General features: G+C 47.1%; 1 protein-coding gene across 7 annotated transcripts in view; it reads right to left on the bottom strand.

Annotated features, from left to right (window-relative positions):
* enox2 (ecto-NOX disulfide-thiol exchanger 2) overlaps positions 1–20,163 on the bottom strand; it is a 180,980-nt gene that overhangs the window by 99,184 nt on the left and 61,633 nt on the right. Inside the window, exon 1 of one of the 7 annotated variants that reach the window (XM_028960944.1) lies at positions 6,946–7,272. The exons of 5 other annotated variants lie outside the window; for them this stretch is intronic. In XM_028960944.1, the coding sequence (XP_028816777.1) occupies positions 6,946–6,967 (22 nt within the window). In that variant the 5' untranslated portion in view covers positions 6,968–7,272. Of the gene's footprint in view, positions 1–6,814; positions 6,855–6,945; positions 7,273–20,163 lie in introns of those variants that run through there. One more of the 7 variants, XM_028960947.1, reaches the window with a different exon arrangement.

Raw genomic sequence — 20,163 nt, 5'->3', positions numbered from 1 at the left:
TGTCCCCTTAAAATGGACAATATTGACCAACCCTGCTGTGCAAGGACACTATAATTACTGTACAGCAAATTAGTTGTGACGACTTGGGGTGTTTGACAGCCGCTCCGGAACCAGTTAGCCCTCTGCCCTATTTTGAAATTGTCTTCATTAACACCCCACGGACGAAGTGCATTTGTAATTCATCATCCGACTCCTGCAGACCTGAACTTGAACCTGAAAAGGTTCCTGGACATGGATAGCGAGGGAGGGACTGAGAATGATGATAAATGCCACACATACTGACGTGCCAGAACATCATGACCTGCCTCCCTCCACAGTATTATTTCCAGAAGCTCTGCAACGTCCTGCGTCTGGTTTATAACGCAGAGAGAAACAAGGCCAATGAAGACAGTTCGGGGAGAGCGGTGGAGACGATGAAAAAACGGCGTCAGCAGACGGCGCCCACGGAGCTCTGGCTTCATTCCTGCCCGGCAAGCCAGGCATCAGACATAAAGCACGCGGCGTAGCTGTGAGAAAATGCCGATTTATTTACCGACGTGGGCTGCCGTAACGCCAGTGTGCGTGTGGAGTTTATTTCGCCGTCCCCGGCTGTGGAGTTACGATAATAAAGGCGGAGGACATGAAAAGCCGCACGCATGCAGCGCCGTGCCGCGAGATGGCCTCTGGGATTTCGTGTACGGCCACCGCGGACGCCGCTGAGACGCGGACGCAGATGAGCTCTCACAGAGGAACGCCGGGGACGGGGACGGGGTCCCTCTGGACTCCATCGCTGCCGGTGCTGCTGCTTCTGTGCACACATGCCACATGCTCGAAACCACATGCTGGCATCGCATCACATGACCCCGGGCACGGTACGGGAAAAAGAAGGGGGAAAGAACAGCTAAATTAACGTAAAAACATTAATTTAATACGAAAAAAAATAAAAAGATTCCTTGCGCGTGATTTACTGATTAAATCCCGCATAACGGAAGCGCACAAGGAAGCCATTTTCCCCGCCAGTCCGCCTAACTGGCAGGCCCGAGGGGGCAGAGGGCACAGCTGCCTGCTTTCAGCGGCCTGCTCCACCGGCGCTTTCAGCCGGCATCTCCTCTCCAGACGCTGATGGATGAAAGACCTTGAAAAAGCCTGCGGCCGGCCGCAGCGCCGCAGCCTTTTTTTGTCCCGCGATCTGGACAATAGGGAAAGACGGACACCAGGACCACAGACGCATCAAGCGGAAGGTCATGGGCGGTATGGACGGAGGTTGGACATTTTTGCATGGCTTTAATTTTGTCAACAAAAAGCCCTCACAGTCCTTTATTTCATGGCAGAAATCTATTCTCGTTTCTGAGGTTTGTGCGTTTTTAGATCTTAGACGTCTAGACTAAGAAGAACTCTGGCTCAAAACCTGCAATAAACATGGTTTAGGGTAATAATATTGGGGTAGTAAGAGTGTGAAGGGTAAAGTTAATGAGGGGCATACTGCATTCATACCTTCCTGAATTATGCGCCCGGCCATATCTGCATGTGAAATGTGAATGTGGTGCATTATCGCAACTAGAAGCTCTCAAGCTCCAGACTGACCTCTCATACGAAACATTCCTGCGGTAAAAATAGAAATCGCTGCAAAGCCACGCACCCCGGGGCATTGATTCTTCAGCCGTGCGACACGTGGGGAGGAAATGAAATATTATCTTGCAGGTGAAACGATTTTAGGCTCAAATCGCACACACAGCGGGGGCCGTTCATCCGCTGGAAAGGTAGGGGCCGGTCCGGACAGCCGCCACCGCCGGGGCGGTAAACAGCCAGCTACAGTCCTCCCTTTGACGTCCACTCAGATCCCATCGTGCTGGTTATGTGCCTTTCGAGCTCCACGTTGGGGTTTGGGAGAAAGAAAAACACGACACAGAGGGTGTCTTTGATGGGTTCGGTGTTTTCACTTCGCCGGCAAAAAAAAAAAAAAAAAAAAAACAGTACAGGACTGCAAAACGCCTTCGCCACGCGGTGGAAATTTACTGAGGGCAGCACAACTGAGCACGCTACTGAACGGAATTCATTTTTTATTTTAAAAATGTATTTTATGACTGTTTGTTGCCTCTACAGTCATTGTCTTTTGCTGTATTCTTCTTATGTATTTCGGTACAGCACTTTGGTGCAGTGGAACTGCTGTTGACTCGACTTGCTGATAACACGGACCATAAATCTACTCAAACTTTACTTGACGCACGTCTAATTCCTTTTTAAAATCACGAGTTTCAGTGAGTTCACTGAAATTGTTTGTTAAAAGGTCCCTAAAAGTCTCTTCAGCCGTGGTGCAGAATTCCAGCCACTTTGATCCCGTCTCACACTGAGATTTCCCAGGATGCGCCATTTCATCGTCTTTAAATGTAACTTTAAATGCTAATGAGGAGGAGAGAGGACTATAGAAGTTGAAATGGCATCATCAGCACCATCCACCAACCAATGTTTGGTGCAGACAGGAAGTCGTGTCTTCGCTTTTTCCATGGAAAAGAGTTGTTCCTAGAGATGTTCTCGTGTGACGGAACTAACATCCAAACACCGAGCAACTGCAAAGCCATGACGGTCGGTAGAGGTGATGTTTTAGGGGCGGGGTGGAAAATTCTCTGGGCAGAAAAAGCATGAGAAACGAGAGGTAACCTTTCCCCTTATGATGTCATTAGGGGACAAATTCCAGACCAGACCGTCTGAGCTGCCGCTCTCTGAACGGTGAAGCAGAACGACTGAAACACTCTTTACACCGACCGCCATTTCTAGCCACTGCAGCACCGTAGACAGGCTGGAGGAACTTGGATTAATGGTCAATAATCTCACTAAATCACATTTCCATGATAAGGAACCTTAAAAAAAAAAAAAAAAAACATTATTGCCACGTTTCTCAGAAACACTGTAGTGCACAACGAATTCCAAGCACGAAACCCCCAAAAAAAAAAAAAAAACCCACAGACGTTCGTGTACGCAGCCGCCTAGCCAGCCTCCCTCTCCCCCTCCGAGGCCTTCGCATTTCTGGGGGCTCAAGGTGGGCAAAACAGAGAGTCAAGTGTTGAGATGAATCTCCCTCCAACGCCACAGCGCTCCGGGTACGGAGGTCGCCGCGGCCTCCACTCGTATTTATTCCATCCATTCACCGTCTGACTGCACTCCTCCCAACAAGGCTTCAGGTGGATTTGCGTATGTTTGTTTTTCGGACACTTCACAACGATTTATTTCCATATAATTTCCACGACGGGAACGTCACACTCCAGAGCAAGGCCGTGGTCAAAGCCCTCAGCCGGCAGGCGCCGACGAACGGTAATCGGTAATCAGCCAGCAGCCGCCAGGAATACTGGCCCGGCGTAAAAAGCTGTAGTAGTGTCTCGTGGCCCATGGCCGATCCATCATGGCGCGTGCTGCGCTACTTCCAGTTGTTTTTCCTGGCAGAGCTGCGGGCGACAAACCAAAAAAAAAAAAGGGGGGGGGGAAATGCCGGAGCAACAACAAAAACTCGGGTCCGTTTTATCTCCGGAGAGGCGATATATTTACAATATTACCTCCGCCGCCCCGCCCCTCACGCTGATCCATCACCGCCTGACGTTCTCCTCCCTCTGTCCATTTCCACCTCATCCATCCTGCACCGCGCCTCTCCCGGGCGGCGCCGGCTCTCTCTGAGGAATCACCGGGACGGGTTTTTTTTACGCGTTTCTACACACCGAGGAAGGGAAGAAGGAAGGAAAAGCACGGTCCCCATCGGCGAGGTTCAATTCCAACATGTGAAAAACGGTAGTCGCCATTTGGTAGTCTATGGACCAGAAGATCCAGGTTCAAACCCCACTTACTACCATCGTGTCCCTGAGCAGGACACTTAACCCTGAGTGTGTCCAGGGGGACTGTCCCTGTAACTACTGGTTGTAAGTCGCTCTGGATAAAAATGTCTGGTAAATGCCGTAAATGTTAAAATCAACCGCCGGGCCGTTCAATACCAATAATTGATTAAACAATTAGCTGGGAGATCCGAACCCGCGGGGCAAAATCAGGACCGGAGACCTTCCATCTTCCATCGTTTCCACCTCGTTATTCGTATGTGGTTGCATCTGTCCGCACATGCTCTCTCTCTCTCTCTCCTGCTTCACGGACACTTGAACCCTGGAGACACCCGTCAGGCCCCTCCAGTCCCACTGCTCCAATCAAACGCAAGAAGAGGAGATCCCGGTCAGGAATGTTCAGGCTTTCGCGCTGCATTTGCACTCGGCCATGTTCCCGCGGCCAAATTTTCACCATCCGCCGAGCAGATTCCACATCCAAAACACCACCGAATAATTCAAATACTTCGCACGCATTGGGACCGCGTGGGACATTTCCGCGGCTCTTGTCGACACGAGTCTGGGAGCACAAACAAGAACATTGCGAAACGGCCGCTCGCGTTTAATGTCATCGAGCGAAAGCAGGAGGCGGGTCGGGGTGGCGTGGAGATCTGAAGCTGCCGAGGAGGCAGGAAATGACAACGACGACCCAACTTCCCACAATCCCGAGTTCTCATATTTACTCAATTACGGCTTCAACGTTCGCACACGCACTCCGCCGGGATCTGGCAAAGAGCGTAAACATCGGTTTAATTACGGAGGCCGAACGTAACTCTGCGACACATCTCCACGTGTGACATCAGCTACGGTGTGCTTGTACCTCGGCTTTAATTAAACTGAACGGACACGTCAGAGCTAACGCCTTATTTTACGCCAGTTTCTGCAGGCACCGTAATCTGTGCCGCCAAAGCCTGTACGGTTTCACGCCACATCGGCCGCGTTCCCAGCTCGATGTGTCTTTACTGACCCTGACACGCCAAGGATGGAAAGACGAGGCCGGTTGGTTCGACGGAGTGGCAACATGAGCCGAGTTGGAGTTTTACGATTAAATACATTCAAAATGAGGCAAGAGTGAATTTGAATGGAGAAACCGTGGGATCGTATACGGGTGTCAGCCAGCATCAGATACACCTAATAACTTGTTAGCCACGCCTCGCCATGCAGCGGTCCCTGCCTGTCAATCACTGCATTTCCATGAGCATTTTGTACAATATCTTGGAAAATGATTCAACGGTTCCTGTTCCTCTATGTGGCTACGACGGTACAAAGTGTCATCCTAGCGGTTAAAGAAGCGGCCCCGTAATCAGAAGGTTGCCGGTTCGAATCCCACTGAGGTCCCCTTGATGAAGGTACCATCCCCACACACTGCTCCCCGGGTGCCTGTGACGGTTAAATACAGAGGACACGTTTCGCCGTGTCACCGTGTGCTGTGCTGCAGTGTTTCACAATGACACTCCACTTCAATCCTCAGCTCAGCCTTGCTCTTGAAAGGTCACTGGAGAAGATCAGCCGACAACATCTCAGCAGAGTAGAAATGTTCCAGATCAACTCGATGAAAGCGAGAGGAGCAGAACCCTCCACCACTGCGGGCGTAAAACGGCGGAATCCGCAGCTCTCACGCAGCTCTCACGCAGCCCATGAAGTGGCGGCGAGATATTTCACCAGATGTCTTGTAATGGGCCCTAGGTACGAATCGTCCAGACGAGCTCATCAGTAAAGACCCCCAACATCTTCACCTGGAGGGCGCTTGTCAAATGGTGCAATTAGAAAGCATCTTGAGCAAGAATTATTTTTTATGTCTGTCCATTAGGAGACGCAGATGGAATCAGAGGACGGGTGGACGCAGCTACTTTTCTGTGGATGATAATATTTCCTGTTTTGATGTCTATTTGAAGTCTTAGTATAACAGTCATATTTTTATATTCGGTTGTTCAGCTCTCCTCGCAGTCAGTAGAACTCAATGGCGCTTTGTACAAAATGACCCCACACACACACTACAGCAGTGGTGGCCCCGCGGGTTGAGGAAGCGGCCCCGTAATTCGAATCCCGAACTGCCAAGGTGCCACCGAGGTCCCCTTGATGAAGGTCCCGTCCCCACACGCTGCTCCCCGGGCGCCCGTCATGGTGCCCACTGCTCACCGAGGGTGACGGTTAAATACAGAGGACACGTTTCACCGCGACACCGTGTGCTGCGCTGCAGTGTGTCACAATGACAATCACGTCACTTTCACTTCACAGCAAATTCGACTTGGATTTCAGCTGCAGAGACACTATTTGAGGGGACAGTTTCCTGTCATCCTCAAGCGTGAAGATCTGCCCGGCCCACCCCATCCATCAACTGGGACGCGCGTGGTAGGACCGCAAGTGGCTCGTCGCAGCGCATGATGAGCCACTTCCCCGTCGCAGGCATCAAAGTTTAGCCGGGTCGATGTGGAGGAGCCGCCGACAAAATCGGTCGATAACGCCAGAAAAAACAACAACAATAAATTCACTCACAATTACAATATAAAATCACGATATCTTCATTGTGCAATTTATCTATTGAATCTAGACAAAAACCTTTATTGTATTAATATATAATATATATTAAGACAATACAATACTGTATATATATATATATATATATATATATATATAGTGTGTGTGTGTGTGTGTATATATATATAGTGTGTGTGAGTGTGTGTGTGTGTGTGTGTATATATATATAGTGTGTGTGTGTGTATGTGTGTGTGTATATATATATATAGTGTGCGTGTGTGTGTGTGTGTATGTGTGTGTGAGTGTGTGTTTGAGGGGTCAGTTACGACTTTATTCTGTTCCGTCCTTGAATCTTTTCTCTTATTTAAACCCGGAGGAGCGGAGGGAGCCGCGATCTGCGGACCAGAAGAACACAGCTCGGCTCTGCGCAGAATTGCCGGTGTTGGCTGGAAGCTGTGATTATAAGAGAATAAACCGAGCGGCGACGGAACTTGACGGACCTGCTCATGAAGGTGCAGCTTCTCTACTGCTTCTTCGCGCCAGAAGATCCGAACCCACGGACTCCTCCGACGTGGCCGCGGTGACATGCAGCGTGTCACCTGAGTGTCGCGGAGCGGCGGAAGTTGCCTACCTGTGTACTGGACCAGGAACATCGCGGCGGCTCCTCTCGTCGGTAAAATCCGCAGACGGAGCGCAGCTGCTCGGACTGCCCGCTCGACAGACGGGACTGCGCGCTGGGAGAGGAGGAGGAGGAGGAGGAGGAGGAGGAGGAAGACGAGGAGGAGGAGGAGGATCCTGCTAGATGAAGCGCGCCGCCGCCGCCGCCGCAGCGACAACGTTCGCCGTGACGCGCATGTTCACGTCCACTCAGGTCCCAGACCCCGCAGCCGTTTCACGGTCTCGGTTCTTCATGACCGAAATGCGCCGCGTTCTGCCCTGCGTGCGTGTACCGGGACGGCCGGCAGGGGGCGCTGCTCTCAGGCTCGAAGCGGGACCCGCAGGGCCGGGTTCCGACCGCGTGTGTGACGTCAGCCTGAAGGCTGCGACGCCCCTGCTGCTGGCCCGTCTCACCGCCGGGACCCCTCCCAGCCGGGGTGGAGCTGGAGGGCACCTGCGGCCGAGGGCGGTGACGTGGGCGCCCCGGAGAGGGGCAGTGATGGAAGGAGGGCGTTGCGCCGTGACCTCTGACCGTTGGTTGAACGTGGCGCTCGGGTGGAATGTGGCGGGCGGCGGCCGGCTGCGCTGTTTATCCCCGACCTCATTAACACCCGGCGGCCGCTCGAAGCCGAGGTAAAGAACCTCTAATCAGGTTCATCACGACTCCACGACGGCGAGGAACTGCGGCCTCCTCGCCGCCGTCGAGATATTCCACAATCGTGCTGCCGGGCCCGCGGGACTAAAAATAAACCCTCTGCCTTTTCACCGAAAGCCACCGTAGGAGTTCACTGTGACGCGTCCTGTTTTATTCTCACAACAGATCAGCTGTCAGACTGATTCCAGGGTGGAAATGAAGCACTTGCCCCTGCTGTGCGTGGTGGGACAGAGGCGGGGACAAGGCCACCGGACACACCCACTCCACAGAAAAAAACGCTGCCGCTGTGACGTGATCAACGCCACGAGTGAAGTCGAAGTTAATGTGACGTGATCGTCATAGTGAAACACAGCAGCGCAGCGCACGGTGAAACGTGTCCTCTGTATTTAACCGTCACCCTTGGTGAGCAGTGGGCCCCATGACAGGCGCCTGGGGAGCAGTGTGTGTTAAAGTGAAGTGATTGTCACATGTGATACACAGCAGCACAGCACACGGTGCACACAGTGAAATTTGTCCTCTGCATTTAACCCACCACCCTGAGTGAGCAGTGGGCAGCCATGACAGGCGCCCGGGGAGCAGTGTGTGGGGACGGTGCTTTGCTCAGTGGCACCTTGGCGGATCGGGATTCGAACTGGCAACCTTCTGATTACGGGGCCGCTTCCTTAACCGCTAGGCCACCGCTGCCCCAATTTAAGCACCACCCTTGGTGAGCAGTGGCCAGCCATGACACTATTAACATCAACCTGTGTAGAAATTGGAATATTGGGTGGTAGTAGCCTAGTGGGTAACACACTCGCCTATGAACCAGAAGTCCCAGGTTCAAACCCCACTTACTACCATCGTGTCCCTGAGCAAGACACTTAACCCTGAGTGTCTCCAGGGGGGGACTGTCCCTGTAACTACTGGTTGTAAGTCACTCTGGATAAGGGCGTCTGGTAAATGCTGTAGATATATATATATAAATGAATAAAATGTTGGTCTAGGTGTCGAACTTTGGAACCGACTGCATATGGAAAAGTTTGAATTGTTGCACCACTGCCGTGGAGAAATGTCTCATCTGCTGGTGAGACCCAAGAGCCTTGATATTACTTTTTTAATCTTGTAACATCCTTGTTCGCTTTTAAGGCGGCGAAGGGAACTGTGCCGCGCAAATCAATGGCAGGCGCGGCGCTGTTTTGCCCCACGGCGTGGGCGGGGCCTACATGTGCTTCGTCTCTATTAAAACGTCCGCAGCATTGATTTTTTTAAGCAACTTTGAAGCAATTAGAAGGAGAAACGAGCCGTGTTTGTCTGCCGCTGCTCTTCCAGAGCCACTTCCTGGATATGGAAATTGCATGATTACACCGAGTCGCTCCTGCAAAGCGGATGTAAATGAAGCCAGTGCTGACTGAGGGACATATCTGGAATGGAAGGCAGAGCAGGACTTAAAGGTGACAAATTATACGCCTTTTTATAAAGCGCGGACGGCTCCCTGAGGTCTCGGTGAAATGCCCGCGGCGCCTTGCGGTCGAAATGCCACAAGCATGGAGTCGCGCCGGCATCTTTCCTGCCTGGAAAAACTGCCAGGGGGTTTAAGAGTTATTATAATGAGCCACTGCAAATCCCGCCTCCCTGGGGGCGTGTCAATACGAGCATGGCTTTGAATATTAAAAGCTGACTGCATATACACATCGATATGGAGGATTTTAACTTTTTTATAAAAATAATGAACTTTAACACTCGAAATTACAATTGGCTTGAAGATTAATTTGAAAGTACTTTCATACAGAGATCATACGACTGTGGTTACTACAATACATAATTCATTTAATTATGTTAGTGTAATGATCCATTAGTGTTTTGGTTTTGTAAGGTATTTTTAACGCTTTTATAACCATATCATGAATGCTAAATGTATGTAGGTAATTTCTAGATGCTGGGTGCTTATGATTATTGTTATTTGCCCATAGAAATATGTACTACAACAGCATTTCCCAGCCCAGCATTTTCCCAACGATCCACATGAGTTTAATGTTAATACTAGAAGCCAAAATTCCAGGGGAAATTTTGATGGGCCTGTCCGGGCGTTTTTCGTAGGAGCGCGGGCATGGTAACATCAAAAATGCTAACAGGGCTTGGCCAAGGTGCTTCACATGAAATTTGGTGACGTTTGGAGCATGTTTAAAAATTAGCATGTTAGCATGCTAATGCTAGCATGCTAACATCAGAAACGCTAACAGGGCGTGTCCAAGATGCGTGACGTTAAATTTGGTGATGTTTGGAGCATGTTTAACAATTAGCATGTTAGCATGCTAACGCTAACATCAAAAACGGTAACAGGGCGTGGCCAAGATGCGTCACTGTAAATTTGGTGACGTTTGGAGCATGTTTAAAAATTAGCATGTTAGCATGCTAATGCTAGCATGCTAACATCAGAAACGCTAACAGGGCGTGTCCAAGATGCGTGACGTTAAATTTGGTGATGTTTGGAGCATGTTTAACAATTAGCATGTTAGCATGCTAATGCTAACATCAAAAACGGTAACAGGGCGTGGCCAAGATGCGTCACTGTAAATTTGGTGACGTTTGGAGCATGTTTAAAAATTAGCATGTTAGCATGCTAATGCTAGCATGCTAACATCAGAAACGCTAACAGGGCGTGTCCAAGATGCGTGACGTTAAATTTGGTGATGTTTGGAGCATGTTTAACAATTAGCATGTTAGCATGCTAACGCTAACATCAAAAATGGTAACAGGGCGTGGCCGAGATGCGTCACTGAAAATTTGGTGACGTTTGGAGCATGTTTAAAAATTAGCATGTTAGCATGCTAATGCTAACATCAAAACCGCTAACAGGGTGTGGCCGAGATGCGTCATGTTAGATTTGGTGACGTTTGGACAATGTCCCTAATAAAGCAGCCAAAGGACCAGGTGGTCTTAATAATGTGGATGATTGTCATCCTAATGAAGCTGCTGGTTTAACCTGCCATTGAATCACAGTGCTGGCGCTGCTGCTGTATCAGTACCCCTTGTAGGACCCCCTTTGCTGGCAATGACACAGTAGCAGTACCACTTAAAAGGGGCCCCATTTTACCAATGCTACCAATGCTAAAATTAGCATTCAATGCGTTCTAATGGGAAAATGACCCTGTTTGAGCGTTAATAGCTCGGCCACGCCCAGTCCGATCGCTTATAAAAGTAATAGCACACCTCACACAATATAGTACTAATTTTTGATATATAGCACGCCGGTGTGCGTGCTTCGGTACGACCCGCATTAATTGCCGAAGAGCGAGGCTGAAATAATAATAATAACTAGAAGCCAAAATTCCAGGGGAAATTTTGATGGGCCTGTCCGGGCGTTTTTCGTAGGAGCGCGGGCATGCTAACATCAAAAATGCTAACAGGGCTTGGCCAAGGTGCTTCACATGAAATTTGGTGTTGTTTGGAGCATGTTTAAAAATTAGCATGTTAACATGCTAATGCTAGCATGCTAACATCAAAAACGGTAACAGGGCGTGGCCAAGATGCGTCACTGTAAATTTGGTGACGTTTGGAGCATGTTTAAAAATTAGCATGTTAGCATGCTAATGCTAACATCAAAAACGGTAACAGGGCGTGGCCAAGATGCGTCACTGTAAATTTGGTGACGTTTGGAGCATGTTTAAAAATTAGCATGTTAACATGCTAATGCTAGCATACTAACATCGAAAACGCTAACCGGGTGTGGCCAAGATGCGTCACTGTAAATTTGGTCACGTTTGGAGCATGTTTAAAAAATTAGCATGTTAGCATGCTAATGGTAGCATGCTAACATCAGAAACGCTAACAGGGCGTGTCCAAGATGCGTGACGTTAAATTTGGTGATGTTTGGAGCATGTTTAACAATTAGCATGTTAGCATGCTAATGCTAACATCAAAAATGTTAACAGGGCGTGGCCGAGATGCGTCACTGTAAATTTGGTGACGTTTGGAGCATGTTTAAAAAATTAGCATGTTAGCATGCTAATGCTAGCATGCTAACATCAGAAACGCTAACAGGGCGTGTCCAAGATGCGTGACGTTAAATTTGGTGATGTTTGGAGCATGTTTAAAAATTAGCATGTTAGCATGCTAATGCTAACATCAAAAACGGTAACAGGGCGTGGCCAAGATGCGTCACTGTAAATTTGGTGACGTTTGGAGCATGTTTAAAAATTAGCATGTTAGCATGCTAATGCTAACATCAAAACCGCTAACAGGGTGTGGCCGAGATGAGTCATGTTAGATTTGGTGATGTTTGGACAATGTCCCTAATAAAGCAGCCAAAGGACCAGGGGGTCTTAATAATGTGGATGATTGTCATCCTAATGAAGCTGCTGGTTTAATCTGCCATTGAATCACAGTGCTGTCGCTGCTGCTGTATCAGTACCCCTTGTAGGACCCCCTTTGCTGGCAATGACACAGTAGCAGTACCACTTAAAAGGGGCCCCATTTTACCAATGCTACCAGTGCTAAAACTAGCATTCAATACATTTCAATGGGAAATGACCCTGTTTGATCGTTAATAGCTCGGCCACGCCCAGTCCGATCGCTTATAAAAGTAATAGCACACCTCACACAATAAAGAACTAATTTTTGATATGTAGCACGCCGGTGTGCGTGCTTCGGTACGACCCGCATTAAGTGCCGAAAAAAGGCTGAAATAATAATAATAAATAAATTTTTGTTTTTCCCATTGACACTTTTTTGTTTTTTCAAATTTGTGCATAATCCGTAAATCAGACAGAGACAAACCATACGTCAAAAATTAGGTCTTGATGAGATCTACGAGACACCATTAAAAACTTTTTTCTATGTCAAACCATCTGGACACAAAGTCCAAAAAAGTCCAATTTTGGACTAGGATAAGATACGCGTTCCGAAAACGCTTTTTGGCGAATTGCGCGCGGACCGTAAATCCGGCCGAGCCGAGCCATACGTCAAACCGTGCGGAAGGAAAAGCTGCACGACCTGATATGAGACTTGTGTGTGTGCTGTGAAGCGTTTGATCGCAAATCTTAAGAAACCAAATTTTTTCACACTTTTAATGTTTTGATCACAATTTGTGGCCCTCCTGTAGTCCCCAAACAAGCAATCAATATGTCATTTTGTGCGGAGAGGTCAGGCCTTCGGCCTGACCTCTCCGTTTTTTTTGTGCGTCTCACGGCCTTAGCGTGGCAGCCACAAATGCGAGACATGGCATTTTTGCCCTTCTTCCCTATTTCCCATGTTTTCCTGACCACTGTTGGTGGTAGCAACACATCCAATATGTCAGATTGTGTGTCTCGGCGAGGCCTACGGCCTCGCCTCGACTCCCGTGTCTCTAGCTTTTACGGCTGGTCACTGGGAGCCAAAAACGTGTTCCGAGCACGATAGTAAACGGTACTTTTTACACTTTGAACCCGATTTGTGGGCGGGCCGTACGACCTACCAAAATAAACAATACGTCATATTGTGCGGAGTGGTCAGGCCTTCGGCCTGACCACTCCGTTGTTTCTGTACGTTTCACGGTTTTTGCGTGACAGCCTTGAACGTAAGACGTGTCCTTTTTTGCTGGTTCCAGCACAATAGTAAGTGGTCTGTCATGCTGACAGGCCCAAATAATAAATAAATAAATTTTTTTTCGCCCATTGACACTTTTTTGTTTTTTCAAATTTGTCAATGATCCGTAAATCAGACAGAGAGAAACCATACGTCAAAGCGTCGGTCTTGGAGAGATCTACGATACAACATCAAAATCTTTTTTCTATGTCAAACCATCTGGACACAAAGTCCAAAAAAGTCCAATTTTGGACTAGGATAATAAACGCGTTCCGAAAACGCTTTTTGGCGAATTGCGCGCCGACCGTAAATCCGGCCGAGCCGAGCCATACGTCAAACCGTGCGGAAGGAAAAGCCGCACGACGTGATATGAGACTTGTGTGTGTGCTGTGAAGCGTTTGTTCGCAAATCTTAAGAAACCAAATTTTTTCACACTTTTAATGTTTTGATCACAATTTGTGGCCCTCCTGTAGTCCCCAAACAAGCAATCAATATGTCATTTTGTGCGGAGAGGTCAGGCCTTCGGCCTGACCTCTCCGTTTTTTTTGTGCGTCTGACGGCCTTAGCGTGGCAGCCACAAATGCGAGACATGGCCTTTTTGCCCTTCTTCCCTATGTCCCATGTTTTCCTGACCACTGTTGCTGGTAGCAACACATCCAATATGTCAGATTGTGTGTCTCGGCGAGGCCTTCGGCCTCGCCTCGACTCCCGTGTCTCTAGCTTTTACGGCTGGTCACAGGGAGCTGAAAACCTCTTCCTCTGTGCATTAGTAAACCACACTTTTTACACTTTGAACCCGATTTGTGGGCGGGCCGTACGACTTACCAAAATAAACAATACGTCATATTGTGCGGAGTGGTCAGGCCTTCGGCCTGACCACTCCGTTGTTTCTGTGCGTTTCACGGTTTTTGCGTGGCAGCCTTGAACGTAAGACATGTCCTTTTATTGCCTTTTTCCCAGTGTTCCGGGTTTATCCGGGTTTTCCAAACCCACGTTGGTGGCACCGACTCGTCCCATATGTCAGATTGTGTGTCTCGGCGAGGCCTTCGGCCTCGCCTCGACTCCCTTGTCTCTAGCTGTTACGGCTGGTCACAGGGAGCCAAAAACTTGTTCATAGCACGATAGTAAACGGTACTTTTTACACTTTGAACCCGATTTGTGGGCGGGCCGTACGACCTACCAAAATAAACAATACGTCATATTGTGCGGAGTGGTCAGGCCTTCGGCCTGACCACTCCGTTGTTTCTGTACGTTTAACGGTTTTTGCGTGGCAGCCTTGAACGTAAGACGTGTCCTTTTTTGCTGCTCCCAGCACAATAGTAAGTGGTCTGTCATGCTGACAGGCCCAAATTACTGTATGCAATAATTATAAAACAATAAATAATCGAGCAAAGTGAACTGATTGCCATTGTGCAACACTGCAGCACAGCACACGGTGACACGGTGAAACATGTCCTCTGCATTTAACCATCACCCTGAGTGAGCAGTGGGCGGCCATGACTGGCGCCCGGGGAGCAGTGTGTGGGGACGGTGCTTTGCTCAGTGGCACCTCAGTGGCACCGTGGCGGATCGGCATTCGAACCGGCAACCTTCTGATTACGGGGCCGCTTGCTTAACCGCTAGGCCACCACTGCCCCTCATTATTATTATTGTTGTTAATAATTTGTGGTCATGGAGGGGGTTGTTTCACTGCAGAAAACACCAGTTGAAGTGTGTTAGTATTTTGCAGACATTATGCATTTTTTTCTTATTCATCTTAATCTGTTGAATGTAAATGTGTTTTTTATCTTTCCACGTCTACCTGTGTGGGTTAAAAGTAATTTAAAAACAACACAAACAACAAGAAAAAAATCTCAGTTTACATTTCTGACTGTTCTGAGGCATTTGTGTGTTCTGTATTTTATTGATGCTTTATATATGCATTTGAATTGAACTGCATATGAACATTTCACTTTCCAACATGTTACCAGCTAGTCGTTTATTACATTTCATGCTATATACAGTACAGGACAAAAGTTTGGACACCTTCTGTGTTTTCTTTATTTTCATGACCATTTACGTTGGTAGATTCTCACTGAAGGCATCAAAACTATGAATGAACACATGTGGAGTTATGAACTTTTGGCCTGTACTGTATATCTACACAGTGACATTAAAACTGACCTTTATCCGGTTTAAAAAACTTGCTTTTCAGGTAGTGGGTGAAGAAAATTTGACTGTTATAAGGGGAAAGTCGTAGTCTACATGTCGACTCGGCCACTCTGTTTTCTGAGTTGTTTTTAATGTCATTTTGTGAGTCTACTGCTATTTGATCGTACCTTTGGCATATTTAAAAGCATCAGCTATTTGCTCGGGAAGAATTGGGGTTGTGAAGGTTTATAAAGTGCATTCCTGTCCTTTGACCGAGTTCCCCTGAAAGCTGACACTAAGTAGTTTTGCTTGATGGTCCAGGACTTTGTGTTGCTTCAAATCACCTCTCGACATGGAATCAGGGCTCTGAGAGTCAGGAGCTCCGCTTCTGAAATTGCTTTTTTAGAGAGGTAGGTCGCAGCACTCTGCAAAAAAAAAAAAATGTAAAAAAGCGAAACGCTTGGCTTTTTGCAGCACTCAGTGACATTGTCACTCGCCTGCTCCACATCTGTGTTTTCACAAAGCAACTATTTCTATCTATCGACAGAAAATTACTAAAAACCAGCCCATGCTGTCACCAAATTTCATGTGACCACGCCTTGTAAGCATTAATGATGTAAGCATGCTAGCATTAACCTACTAACATGCTAATTTTTGAACATGCTCCAAATGTCACCAAATTTCACGTGACTCATCAACAACACACCCTGTTACGGTTTTAGATGTTAACAGACTAACATTAGCATACCAACATGTAATTTTTTTCAACATGTCCCAAATTTCAGGTGGCCAAGCCATGTTAGCATTTATGATGTTAGCATGCTAGGATGCAATTTTTTTTTATATATATATCCCAGATGTCACCAAATTTCATGTGACGCATTGTGGCCACACCTTGTAAGCATTAATGAAGTAAGCATGCTAGCATTAACCCACTAACACGCAAAATTTTGAACATGCTCTAAATGTCACCAAATTCACCAAGGCTCATTGTGGCCAAGCCCTGACAGCATTTTTGATGTTAGCATGCTAACATGCAAATGTTTCAACATGGCCTAAACGTCACCAAATTTCACATGACTCATCAACGACACACCCCATTAGCGTTTTATATGTTAACAGGCTAACATTACCATTTTTGCAACATATTTAGCATTTTTTCATATATTTCAAGTGACTCATCGTGGCCAAGTACCGTTAGCATTTTTTTTATGTTAGCATGCTAACATGCTAATTTTTCAACAAGTCCTAAACGTCACCAAATTTCATATGACTCATGAAATGACGTTAGCATTAGATGCTAGTATACTAAAATTAGCATGTTATTATGCATATAAAAGCCCAAATAAACAAAATTTTCAACCAATTTCACGAAATGAACTAATTTAATTTTTTTTTAAACTGCTTTCCAAGCCAACATTGAAGTTTATTAAAACTTTTCTAGTTCAATTGGTACCCCCCGAAGGAATACGCTTGCATTTTCCCTCCTTGTGCCCCCAAACAATGATGTGCAGTTAAAAGAACAATCACCTCATTTCCATAAATCCAAGGTAAATAATATGATTTTCCCACAGTCTCATCAATCCGTTCCTGGGTCACAAGATAAATTAGAACCTTCATCTTCCTCAGATTGTGGCTGCATGAGAGAAGATGTAGTGTTTACAGTTGAACTTGTAGTGCATCTCTATCATTGAAGGGACCGGTGGACTCAAATCATGTCCAATTTTCACATTACAACCAGTTTCTTAGTTTTTTGGTGGTTTAGAGTTGAATTTTACAAACTTGCAAATGGCTTCCATACTTCAATCAATTTGGAGCAAACATGGATGATGGCAAAAAAAATGGTCGAATCGAATGGATTTTAAAATTAAATTTGAATTGATGTAAGCAGTAAAATTTGAAGGGTAAATGAGTCTGAAAAATAATTTCCGGCATCAGAACCTGATTCAGGGAGAGAGAAGAGACGACTTTCTGTCGTTCCCTGTGGAAACATTTAACAATGGTGCTGTGACAGGCGAGCTCTCTGAAATCTGCTCCCCAGCCCCGCAGAGAGGGAACCCAGATCCGTGGCCCAGCACGGCACAGCAAAATCCACTCGGGATTCAGGAAATTGACGGTGCTGCAACAGGGCCACCACGGAGTGTCATCTGCACTGTAAAACGTGCGCTTCACAGCAATAATCACAGCGATAATGGACATTTTACCCAGTTTTGGGATGTCATCCGTTCCGGAATCGATGAAACCCGCCTGCTGCGGCCCAGACAGGGAGGAGCTCCGGAGGTCCACGCTGCTGCATGAACACTGCTCCCTAAATGGGGAGTTCTCTAACGGATGACTTTGACCAAGAGCCATGAATAAATCCTGATGCCCTCCGCCCCGGTTTTTCTTTCCTCTTTCAGTAGTCAGTTTTTCCCCGTTTTTTCTTCTTCTTTCTTCTCCATTCCCCTCGAGGACCGAGAGTGAGCAGACGAAGTTCGGTTATTTTCCAGATTCATCTGAGTCACTCTTCATAAGAGACCATCCCAAGGGGTTCAAACGCGTATTTATGGGAAGCCAGGGGTTGGAAATGGAAGTTGGGAAGAAGGCTCAGTTTTTTTTTAGCAGTGCGAGCTGATAAAAAATGGATATATTCCACAAACCGGATTAAATACAGACTGAGGTGAGTCCGTCTCATGGATGGTCACACACACCAAACTCAGCCTCAATGAATTACCAATTATTTTTGGAAAATTACTTTTTTTGTGTGTGTGTAAACAGCCCGGTGGGAGCCATGGTTAAATTTTTTTTTTTTATGATTTCAGCAAATGAATTTCAGGAAAATTAGTCCTATTTTGTGCTTTAGGGCACATGTATAGGTGGATCACATAGCGATGTAAGGATTTGCAGATGATTTTATTGCAGAATTAACGGGGCAATATTAATTCCCTCGGCGCTGAATATGTGCCAAACCCATGAATATGAATGAAGCCCGGCTGCTCACAGAAGACCAAATACCTTTTAACCTTTAAAGCGGTCAACAGTGGAGGCGGCGCGCATTATCGGTGAGGCGTCCGTGGGGTCACGGCGCTCAAATTTCACAATTAAGTCATAAAAAAGGCCACGGGAGCGAGGAGACGGGCGTAAAATTCCACACGAGACAGGACGTTCAGATTAAGTAATTAATTTCACTTCAGCCCGACAAGGGAAACAATGCATAATGAGGAACTGGCATCTGCCGATGGAAATGATTATTTATGCAAAATACATAAAACACACACAGTTGAAAGTAATAGTGAAACACTCCAAAATGTTTCTATTCAGAGGTTAAAGGTCATTTGCTTTCATTTGATACCAAAAGCAATGCAGCAGAATGCACCATGCACTGGTTTGTTCATGGATTGGTCATCTGCATACCCATTAGGAAGGTGCTGTACTGCAGCCATACTTGCTTGTGGGGAACAGACCTCTCAAAATACAGGACACAGGTGCAGCAGTCAGATCCCTTTTAGATAGTATTATGTGCATTTTGGCAATTTATTTTGGCCAATTTGGGCCTGAAACAATCAGTTATCTGGCAACCCTGAGCAAGTACTCTTTGCCTACAGCAGTTAGCAGCAGAACTAGTGAAAAAAAACAGAATTAATATAAAACAATGGTGGATTAGTATGGTTTCAGGATCAGTGAAACATAACATTTTCATATGAAATAAATAATATTAAATGATAAAAAACTGAAATGCTCAATTCACTCTGGATGTGCAACTCAGACCGACGCTTGAACCCACGCGTTGCCCGACTCGAACCCCGTCACACCGTATCAGCGGCGGGGGGCGCGGTGCTGGCGCCTCCGAAGTCCTCACCACGTTTCAGTGATTCACGGGGGTGACACGCGCGTGCACACACTCCGCATTACTGTGCATTCCAGCGCCAGCCAAGACTCGAGCGCAGCGTGCCACATTCAGCCCTCGCGTCCCCTGCACCCTGGGCAAAAACAGCTCCATGCGTTTGTCACGCCATGCGGTTTGGCTTTTTGTGCAACATGCAGCACATCATGCATTTTTTTCATCTTTTTCTGGATTTCTTATGCATTTAAATGTAAAATTAACAGTCTATTATTATGCAATTTATGCAATGGAAGCCCATGGCCATGTTATGCCTTTTGTATTCTGTTGTGGAACATAAATGGTTTAATATTTAGTTTAATATTTTGTGACAAACATCCTGTGCCAGGTTAATAAAATGCAAGAATGCCATTGATGCCATCTTTTCCATTTTTGCAGCGTAATTGCAGTACATACAGAATGGAGCCTTTGTATGGGTTGGGTGCATGGTGCAAGGTCAAATGCATTCATACAGACAGACTGTGGACATTGAGCAAAGCCGCAGCACAATAAATACACAGCAGCATATTAACGGCTTCAGCGCCAGCGCAGACTGAGGCGGCGGTCAGGGGCCCGATTTGACCCAGCTGGACACCATCTGAGACAGACCACCGGCGAAGTGGACAGCGATCATCACGGCAGGCCAGGCGGCCGCCTGCAAATTCATTATCGCCCCGCAACTCGCGGCCGGAGCCTAATGGAAACGGACACGTTCATCTTCTAAATCCCTCTCAGAGAATGAACTTCCCTTTCCTCCGCCTCCCTCCTCCCTTCCTCCTTTCTTCCTCCCCTCCACCCCCCTTTCTCTGTGGGCGTCTGGCCCAGCTCCATTTCACTAAGTGCTAATCCTCTATCACTTTCTGTAGCCCGGCACCAGTGAAACATGAATCCCAGTCATCCCACCGAGGCGGGTCAACTGGTCCGACTTCCACAGAGGGAGCCCAATAAAACAAGCAGAGATCAAATGATTACGACTTATATGCACATTTACATAGGCTCACAGGAAC

This window comes from Denticeps clupeoides, chromosome 18 (genome assembly GCF_900700375.1).
Source record: "Denticeps clupeoides chromosome 18, fDenClu1.1, whole genome shotgun sequence".
In the NCBI taxonomy this organism is placed as follows: Eukaryota; Metazoa; Chordata; class Actinopteri; order Clupeiformes; family Denticipitidae; genus Denticeps; species Denticeps clupeoides.
This window is presented reverse-complemented; position numbering and strand designations above follow the sequence as displayed.